Raw genomic sequence first — 10,676 nt, forward strand, 5'->3', positions numbered from 1 at the left:
CTAATATGACTGTTATTTCCAAATTAATTCAGTTAACAGTGTGTCACAGGCTTCATCATTAAATAATGAATCTAAGATATAGACATAAGGCTATTCATCAGTAGGTCATGTTAGATCATCGGTTTGCTTGATATGAGTCTGTCCTTGACTAAAGCTTTGTGTCTGTTTAACACGTCTGAGGTCTCTCAGATCCGTGACGGAGCTGCTGATGAGGAACTCACCTGGACTGCAGGTAAAGAGGGAACATCTGTCCGTCTGCGTCCGCTGGACATGAAGCCTGTGTGGGACTGAGCTGAACTGAAGGGTCACGTTATGAAGCATCTGATCCGGAGCTCAGCATGTGCTGCCTGTTATCCTAATGAAGTTACTGAGCTCTAGAGCCGGAGAAAGAGCGCTTCTTCACGCTTCTCCAGACCCCAAACAAAACCCACATTCACAACAGCCTCCGACTGAACCTCGAGCTCTGTGAACCTTTATTACGCTCACGTGAAGTCAAACCAGATCTCATTTCACATCACTGTCCGGTCTGAAAACACTGAAGCAAGACTGAGTTACAAAGGAACAGAAGTCAAGTCGAGCTTTATTGTCATTCTGTTACATGTGCTACATTATTAAACAAACATAAACATACAAAATTACCAATTATAGACCTATACAACGGTTAGCCATCTGACTATACATACTGCATACTATAAATAGTTGAATAAACTGAGACTGTACCTTACACAAATACTGTGAAATTGTGCAAAAGAGATATTTTGAGGGAAGCAGCGCATAATGCAAGATGATTGTAGTGCAACGCACAAATAAACATATAATCATATTGAGAACAAAGTAATATTATCATTATTTGGTCTTTAAGTCTAACCTCTCACGTCTCTTACAGTAGCTTGTTCTGTAACTACATTCTCAAACAGAAAGGAAAAAACATAGGCCTATACATCTTTTACAGAACTGTTTTTAAAACACTTTTCATCAATCAAACATTTCTGTCTCAGACTTGAGAACTAAAGTCCTGATTTAATAATATCATAGGTCTCATGATCAGATGTTTGTGATCCTCTCTCGCTCTCTGCTGCCCAAACCACAGAACATCATCTCATCATCAGCTCAAATCTTCATCTCATTCAGAGTTAATGAAAGTCATTCTTCTTTACTGTATACAACACAATGGAAGAAGAGCAGTTGACTTTATTAATCAATATATGACTTCATGTTCTGATACATTATGTCTGATACCAATGTAACTAATGTTGATATTAATCCTGACTGTGGATGTCCTTTACTGCACGATCCTCCAGATGATGATGAAGAGAGCACAGACTGCCGTGTAGTTTTGCACACGTCTCTCAAACACAAACCAGGAAATGACTTCGCTGTTTCTGGAGAGAGAAAGTGAAAGTGAAGCGTCTCTCTTTCACACAAACTCACACACAATGGCAGAAGCCAGTATTCCAGTGGATCAGGATCAGTTCACGTGTCCAGTGTGTCTGGATCTGCTGAAGGATCCGGTGGCCATTCCCTGTGGACACAGTTACTGTAAGAGCTGTATTACAGGCTGCTGGGATCAGGAGGATCAGACGAGAGTCTACAGCTGTCCTCAGTGCAGACAGACCTTCAGCTCCAGACCTGCTTTAGCTACTAATGTCCTGCTGGCTGAAATGCTGGAGAAACTGAAGAAGACCAGACTCCAAACCGCTGATAGTGACGCTGGATCCGGAGATGTGGAGTGTGACGTCTGTACTGGGACCAAACTCAAAGCTGTCAAGTCCTGTCTGGTGTGTCTGAACTCTTACTGTCACGATCACCTTCAGCAACATGAGAGTTTCTTCAGAAGCAAGAAACACAAACTGACCGAAGCCACTGGACGACTGCAGGAGATGATCTGCTCGAAGCACCAAGAACAGCTCAAACTCTACTGCAGAACTGACCAGCGGTGCATCTGTTATCCGTGTTTGATGGATGAACACAAGAACCACGAAACTGTGACCGCAGAAGCAGAGAGGACCGAGAAACAGGTATGAGTTCAACCACATTACACAACACAATCTGATTATTCAGAGTCCTGAGGACAGCACTGCAGCTCTCCACTGTTTTATCAATCTGCTTCAAGCATCTACAATGTGAGTAAATCACTCATGAGACCAAATTTCAGAGCGAGCGATGAAACGTGTGCGTCGTTTATTGCACAAATAAATTTTGTACTAGTTTAGCTCCTCAAGATGAAGTCTGAAGTGCTGAGAAAGCATGTCATTTAATTGAAATAGGCTTCGGACACAGCATTGATTGTTTATACTAACCATAGAATAACATTTGAAAGTCTATACTCCTATTATCAAACATCAGACAGCTTAAATATTTTGTTTCATGTAATATATTTACGGAGTGTCTATTAGCAAAGGCTCCACTCATCAACAATAAAAAAAAAAACAATCATTCATCGTCAGTTTCAGTGGTGTAGATGATAAGGCGCGTGCTTTTTGACGCGATCGGCCCGAGTTCGAGCCCTCATTGTAACAAACTTTTTTTCTCCCTTTTCAAATCTCATATCGCATAAGAAAGGCATTTATTTTCAATAAAAACGAAGGAAATAATCAAAAAGTTGAAAATAAAAGTATAGGGTAGGTGTAGGGAGGACTATTGTCCCAATAAGGTGGCATCCATTTAATAATTTGAATTAAAACTATAATTTACACTCAATACGTTATTATTGCGTACTGTTTTATAATGTAGGGTGAATCCGGGTAATCTGGGACACCTAAACTGCAGTGTGTTTATTTCCTGTTCTAATCAAATTTAGTCAACAGGACTTTTACTATAATTTTAGCATGGATGTCATGTGACAAAAATCACATGACTTCATGGGGGTGATTCCACAGAAAGGGGCGGGGCACCTGTCAATCAAGAAGCTCCCCTGGGAATTGCATGACAAGGTCAATCACATAGGATTCTGACGAGATTAATGTTAAGGACATAAATGTGTCATAAATAAGACAATGTTCCTAATCGTTGTCAAATTATGTTTGTGATCTATTCAAGCAACAAAATATGTATTAAAGTGTTGAAAATGTGTTTTAGTTTTTTTTCTTTCAAACATTTTTTTGTTGTCCCACATTATCAAATATGATTGAGAATGTGGGACAGCATGCTTTGGGTAATCGGGGACAGTCTTCAAATGGGGGAAATATGCATTTAGGGACTTTATCAATCTAATGACAAGGGCTAATATATGCCATAATGAGAAATGGGTGTTAATTCTGGAGGTTATAACATTAGCACAAGTTCACAGTAGCTAGCAGCTAGTCTACAGAGACGGAATCTGGGAAACATATTCCAATAGCAAGCAAAGGTATCAGGATGAAGTAAACCGTTAATTTCATTTCCCAAATTCCCAGTTAGTTTAGTATATACAACGGTTCAAATCACTGAGCAGGAGGGGGATCTGCGCCCAGGCCAGCTCACAATGTTCTGTTCACACACACACACACACACACACACACACACATACACACACACACACACACACACACACACACACACACACACACACACACACCCACACACACACACACACACACACACACACACACACACATACACACACACACACACACACACACACACACACACACACATACACACACACACACACACATACACACACACACACACACACACACACACACACACACACACACACCCATACACACACACACACATACACACACACACACACACACACACACACACACACACACACACACACACACACACACACACACACACACACACACACACACACACACACACACACACACACACACACACACACACACACACACACACATACACACACACACACACACACACACACACACCCATACACACACACACACACACACACACACACACGTCATTAAGTCAGCTAAAATATGAAAATATCCATGGCCTTTAATTAACTCAATGAAATGTATTACAAAATGCAATGGCACCACAGCGTCAGGAAAAGAGATGGCAACAGAAAGAGCGAGGAAGAGAGAGAGAGAGAAATACGAAGAAGCTAAACCAATGCAAAGAGAGTAGAATGAAGGGAGCTATTGGTGATATTGTGTTTGGCGTGCATAAATATGGTGAATATAGGCTTTTTTTAGGCCTAATACATATGTCCCAGATTATAAAGTGACCTGTCCCAGATTATCAAATTCAGGCAGAATTTTTTTGGGGGGCACAAAAACACTTAATAGGTGTGGCATGTCTCCTCTGGGCATAATATCTACATTATTTCTTCTGGTGTGGTTAGAAAACATCTCAGGGATTTCAGAAAAGTCTAATGTGTTGATCTAATGTGTTAGATAGATATCGAAATAAATCGCAAAGTCAAAATTGCAAAAAATGTCCCAGATTACCTGAATTCACTCTACTACAATACTGAGGTGCAGATAACTGCCACTATTTGCAAGAAAATCTTGCTATTTTAACATATTATTCAACTTGCACTTAGTGTAAATATCATATCATTAAAAAATACTGCTATTTTCACTTGGTGTAAATAGTATCCATTGCTAAGAAAATATGCTATTTACACTTAATGCAAATAGCTGCTGCCATATATTTATTGTAAGAAGAACTTAACAGTACTTTATACAAAACCCAAAAATATAAGAAAGAAATATAATACAATAGATAAATTGCCCCCAAAATGCCTATATATATATATATATATATATATATATATATATATATCTAACAATAATTAATCATTTCCTCACTGTCATCTTTACTATCTGCAACATGATGATGAATGCTGATTATTATTATTTATTTATTTCATTTTTAACTTTAAACCCTAAAGTTAGAGGAGATATAAATATAAACAAATGTATTTCCTCTATGTACATACATACATTTTTATATGCATATATCTTTCACATAAGTGATTGTGTTTAAAGGGCTTTTAGTTTGCATATCCTTGTTTTCCTGAATTTAATTCCTGTTTCCTTTATTTTAGTTTCCAGTTTGTTGTTATAGTTATATTATCATCACCTGTGTCTTGTTTGGTTCCTCGTTCACTTATATGCTCTTCAGTTGATGTCTGGTATTGTCTTTGTTAAGGAGATCCACATCTCCTCTCCTTTCCTCGTCACAATATCACACTCTGACTCATATAATAGTGCTTTATTATATTTAATTTGCAGTGAATGAATGTTGGACTCAACAACGTGTATTTTATCACTGGTTTGTACAACACTGCTGATGTGTTTATGTGAACAGAGGATCCTGAAGGAGACACAAGTGAAATATCACGAGAGAATCCAGCAGAGAGAGGAAGAGCTGAAGGAGCTGAGAGCGGCTGTGGAGTCTCATGAGGTGAGTTTGTGCAGAAGAACAGCAGCTGATAGACAGAAGAGCCGCTCTTAGACTCATAGAGCTGCATGTGCTGTGTGTCCTAACAGCGCTCTGCACAGACAGCAGTGGAGGACAGCGAGAGGATCTTTACTGAGCTCATCCGCTCCATCGAGAGAAGCCGCTCTGAGCTGATACGGCTGATCAGAGATCAGGAAAAGCAAGCAGTGAGTCGAGCTGAAGGACGACTGGAGCGACTGGAGCAGGAGATCAATGATCTGAGGAGGAGAGACGCTGAGCTGGAGCAGCTTTCACACACACAGGATCACATCCAGTTCCTGCAGGTGACACAGATCCTTACACACAGACCGGAGCTTCTCGTGTGTCCGCAAAACCTCCCTTTCTTTTGTAGAAATATCTGAACATGCAATACGTCAAAAGAAAGAACAGAGCTTCTGCTTTAAAAAAAAGAAAATAAAAAATGTATTCTAGCTCAATGCATTCTTTTTAAATCACCAGTTGTATATGGGTACATTTCATGAAAAAAGCAACATTTTAAACAAACGCTGAGAAAATTGCATTGTTGTTAAAGTCTACGTCTGGATCAGATTCAGATCGATGATCTAATCATAGATGGAGTCCATCAGCTGTGTATGCTACTGACAATTACTGGAGTATTTAAATTGTTATTAGAAAAAAAAACACACAAGATTTAAAAATTGAAAAGAAAACACACACACACACAAAACTAGCATAAAAACAATCTTGTTGTGTATTTTCTTTCTCCTGCAGAGTTTCCAGTCGTTCTCCGTCTCTCCTGAATCTACAGACGAACCCATCACCATCAGCTCTCTCCTCTCGTTCAGTCATGTGGAGAAATCTGTTTCTGAACTGAAAGAAAAACTGGAGGATTTCTGCAAAGAAGAGATTGAACAGATATCTGGCAGAGGTAATGTGTCATATCACACAGAAGAAACGAACTATAAATACAGTATGGAAGAGATTCATGTTTCTCATGAGAATCACATTAATTATGACTTTGTCCGCAGTAACATACAGTGACATTATTCCTCTCAAAGAAGCGAAGACCAGGCCAGAGTTCCTGCAGTGTAAGACATTATGAACAACTATAAAAGGCATCACACCTGAGTTCACAGTGTTATTAAAAAGAATGCAAACGTATCAAAACGAAAGATTTATGTAATTAACAAAGAGTCTTGGAATGATTTTCACAAATGAAAAAGTTTGTGTAAACAACATGAAATAAGTCTTGTTTTATCTTCATCAGATCGCAGGTTTCTGACTCTGGATCCAAACACAGTGAATAAACACATCCGTCTGTCTGAGAGAAACAGAGCAGCTGCTGTCACTGACTCAGATCAGCCGTATCCTGAGCATCCAGACAGATTTGATGAGCATCCTCAGGTGTTGTGTAGAGAGAGTGTGTGTGGACGCTGTTACTGGGAGATCGAGTGCAGTGGAGATGATGGTGTGGAGATATCAGTGTCATATAAGAGCATCAGCAGGAAGGGAGACGGTGTTGAGTGTGTGTTTGGATCTAATAATCAGTCCTGGAGTTTGATCTGCACTCCCTCCAGATACTCATTCTATCACAATAACATAGAGACTGATCTCTCTGTGGAGCCCATCAGCAGGAGAATAGGAGTGTTTGTGGACCACAGAGCAGGAACTCTGTCCTTCTACAGCGTCTCTGACACAATGAGCCTCATCCACACAGTCCAGACCACATTCACTCAGCCGCTCTATCCTGGGTTTTATGTTTATACTGCATCATCAGTGAAACTGTGTGATCTAACAGCAGAGATAGAAACCTGAGTCTGTGACTTGGACTCGAGTCACACAGAAGTCACAAAAAAAAAAACCAAACAAAAAAAAAACACTTGACTTGGACTTCTGAAGATCTGACTCGAGACGTGACTTAGATTTAAAGACAGACTGAAAACACAAGTCATTTTGTGTCATGATCCTCTTGTTTAAGGATTGCGGAGCTGAAGTTTGCTGGTTTTTCTGTTCACCCATATTTGATTTACCTTTTGTTAATAAACGCTGCTTGTGCTTGGATCCACCGTCTCACCTTTGACCCGGCGTTACATTCTGGTATAGCATTGCTGATGTTTTCTCTTTAACAGCATCAAACACCTTATTCTTTTATTTATTCACACACATGAGAGTGTTTCTCTGCATTTAAACTAGAAATGTTCTTCTTGTAACATATAGTTTTCATATTTAGCTGTTGCTGAATATATATTCATGGTTTAGTTGTTTGGTGGAAACACATGATGTTCAGTGGATTGCTGGAAGACGACGAGGCTGACGATGACAGATTACTGTTTGCTGTGATCTACAGAAAATATAAACAAGATATGAGCAAAACTTAGGTCAAGCTGACTTTGTGTGCACGCAAGTTACGAAATATTCATTTTCTGGAAAATCCAATTATGCCAACAATAGACAGCTCTCATTGTAGAATTCAGCATTTCAACTAACATTAGTCTCGGAAAAAATGTCTTCATAGACTGACAGATGTAGACAAACAGACAGATAGATGTGTGTGTGTGTGTGTGTACCTACTTAACCATATTTTGGGGACAAATTTGTACCCAAAAGTGAGGTAAACCTGACAAAATAACCAAAAACCTCCTTTTGGGGACGTCCTCATTTGTAAAACCGGTTTAAAAATAAACTAAACAAAGTTTTTTTGAAATTGTAAAAATGCCTGTAGTCTCCTGTAAGGGGTAGGTTTAGGTGTAGGACAATAGCACATACAGTAAGTACAGTATAAAAACCATTACGCCTATGGAATGTCCCCACTTAGATAGCTAAGTAAACGTGTGTGTGTGTGTGTGTGTGTGTGTGTGTGTGTGTCTGTAAGGGGTAGGTTTAGGTGTAGGACAATAGCACATACAGTAAGTACAGTATAAAAACCATTACGCCTATGGAATGTCCCCACTTAGATAGCTAAGTAAACGTGTGTGTGTGTGTGTGTGTGTGACCAAATGTCCCCACAAGGATAGTAAAACTTGAAATTTTTGATTAAAAATAGTAAATTGTTTATTTGAAAGTGTAAGAATGCAAACAGGTTTTCCGTAAGAGTTAGGGTTGGGTTAGGAGATAGAAAATATCGTTTGGTCAGTATAAAAGTAATAAAAGTCACACACACACTGGATCAGTGGTTTGTATCAGTGTGTATCAGTCAGATTATATGTTCAGTGTCACGTCTGGCTCAAAGCCGTGACAAAAGAGTGGAGGACATAGTCAGCTTGGTTTGGGTGCAATGAAAACATTAACATAAATATAAAAGTAAATAAAACAAGAAATCAACACAATAAAATACAATTTCTGTCAGGCACATGATTAAAACCAAAGCATCAGACAAAACCAAGGAAATAACAAAAGCCAAGTAAATAAAGACCCAAACTCAAAACAGACGCAAACAGGAGCAGAGCAGCATGCCAAAAAAGCCTAAGCTTTATAGTGGGGAGAACAGGTGTACATCGTTCAACTTGATGAGTCTCCAGCCACACCCACTGGCCGGCCCTAGCAGGAAGAACGGGAGACCCGTCACATCAGACAGAGAGGAAGCTCTTCATGATGTGAACACGATGCATCGACGCTCTATAGTTCTCTCTCACTGAACCCATAACCTGTATACAGCATGCTTTCACTGATATCTAACCCATCTGACTTCTGCACAGAATATCTGTTAATACTTTAAAGTGCTATGGAAGAGATCAAACATCACAAATGCATGCTCAGATTGTGTCTAATACAATGATTCTAGCATCCTGCATCCAACATTGATGTCTACAGCAGGAGTGACAGTAAACTGATCATTAGCGCCGTCTGCTGGAAGGAAGCTGCTCAGCTGTGATGCTGTATTTGTGTGCAGTGGATTCAGTGTTTGTCCAGAGGATATATGAGATTGGGACTGGACTCGGTCTCATTTGCAGAAGATGCCACTGAAAACTTCAATGATGCCAACTTTGGATGGACATTCAAAACTGCCAAATATTATCCTTATATTGAGTGCATTACAGTAACAAGCTGTAATTACACATAGAAGGGGTTTGTTTGTTTACTGCATACATGATGTTTAACTGATTTGTATGATATCAGAGCTGTATATTATTGCTGTAAGGACGTTCATTGCTTGTCAGAGGCTGAGTTTCCCTCATGAGTTTGGAGACTCAAGCTTTCCTCTGCCTTCGTGCCTCTATAACATTTAAAACATGCACTTTCTGAAGCTGCTTTGAGATGATATGTACTATACAAATAAACATGATACATAAACTCAGTCTGGCCATCTCCTCACTGCCTCGACCGGTCAAACTGAGTTGATTTAGTTGACTTTATGTGAGCAGAATTGAAGTGTTTTTCTGCTGGTTTCATGATTGGCCAGATAGTTCTGTCAGAGAGAGAGAGGAATGACACAAATACAGAGGAAAGAAAGGATGACCAGTCGTTACTGAAACACAAAGAGAGAGAAAAGTGTCCAGAGAAGAAATCTGGAGGACGTTCTCCTCGCTGCGACTGTGATCCACAGCTGAGACTGATGTTCAGAGACGGATGAAGTCCTGTAGAGCTGAGAGAGAGCAGAAGAGCAAACCACAGCAATCCAGCGACTGTATGACACACAGCGGAGAGTACAGTATATACTCAACTAATGAGGAGCGGGTCGAGTAACCGCCAGGGAATTACACAAACAAGCGTTTCCTATGAGACTTTCATCGCTCTGATCACGTGACACGAGGAAACACACACAGATCCAGCAGAGGTCACTGTGTTTGTGTTATTACTGGACCTCCATCTCATGCCTTTCATTGCTGGAACAAACCTGTCAGACCTTTAATGGTTAGTTGTCATCTAATATTTGCTTGGTTGAAATTCCCAACATTGATTTACTCTTTATTCTGGGAAATATCAGCGAACGCTGTTCTGTCTCCTTTTGAAGAAAACAACCCCGTGTTGAACAGCACAACATTAACAAACCAGACGATGTTTTGTTGATGGAATATTTGATATTGATTTTTTCTTCCGTCCAGATTTCTAGTTTCCAGTTTTAACAGCAGATCCAGTCTCTTAATGAGAGATTTTCTCTGAGCTGTTCAGCATCTGCTGCATTATTGCAATTTTTAACATGAAAAATATGGGTTTCTAACATAATCATATTCTTATGTAAAGTGGGATTCTAGCATACTTACATTTCCATACCTTTGCACAGCCACTGAAACATATGAAAAAGTAATAGGACATAATAGGTTGATTTTATCATATTAAATAAATGACATTAAATATGTTCAATGCTATCACAT

General features: G+C 39.5%; 1 protein-coding gene across 1 annotated transcript; it reads left to right on the plus strand.

The window, feature by feature from the left end:
* Window positions 1–676: 676 nt before the first annotated feature.
* LOC131532863 (tripartite motif-containing protein 16-like) lies at window positions 677–7,434 on the plus strand. The gene is made up of 6 exons (XM_058764641.1): window positions 677–2,018; window positions 5,272–5,367; window positions 5,454–5,687; window positions 6,136–6,292; window positions 6,393–6,452; window positions 6,632–7,434. The coding sequence occupies exons 1-6, from the start codon at window positions 1,368–1,370 to the stop codon at window positions 7,177–7,179; spliced, it is 1,746 nt and encodes a 581-aa protein (XP_058620624.1). The 5' UTR covers window positions 677–1,367; the 3' UTR covers window positions 7,180–7,434.
* Window positions 7,435–10,676: the final 3,242 nt, after the last annotated feature.

This window comes from Onychostoma macrolepis, chromosome 24, assembly GCF_012432095.1.
Source record: "Onychostoma macrolepis isolate SWU-2019 chromosome 24, ASM1243209v1, whole genome shotgun sequence".
Classification (NCBI taxonomy): domain Eukaryota; kingdom Metazoa; phylum Chordata; class Actinopteri; order Cypriniformes; family Cyprinidae; genus Onychostoma; species Onychostoma macrolepis.

Bases quoted from the DNA above. Each gene is read 5' to 3' on its own strand.
- LOC131532863 (XM_058764641.1), top strand. From the start codon at position 1,368: ATGACTTCGCTGTTTCTGGAGAGAGAAAGTGAAAGTGAAGCGTCTCTC. The intron at 5,368-5,453 runs GTGAGTTTGTGC...GTGTCCTAACAG, and splicing joins CGGCTGTGGAGTCTCATGAG to CGCTCTGCACAGACAGCAGT. The intron at 6,453-6,631 runs GTAAGACATTAT...TATCTTCATCAG, and splicing joins CAGGCCAGAGTTCCTGCAGT to ATCGCAGGTTTCTGACTCTG.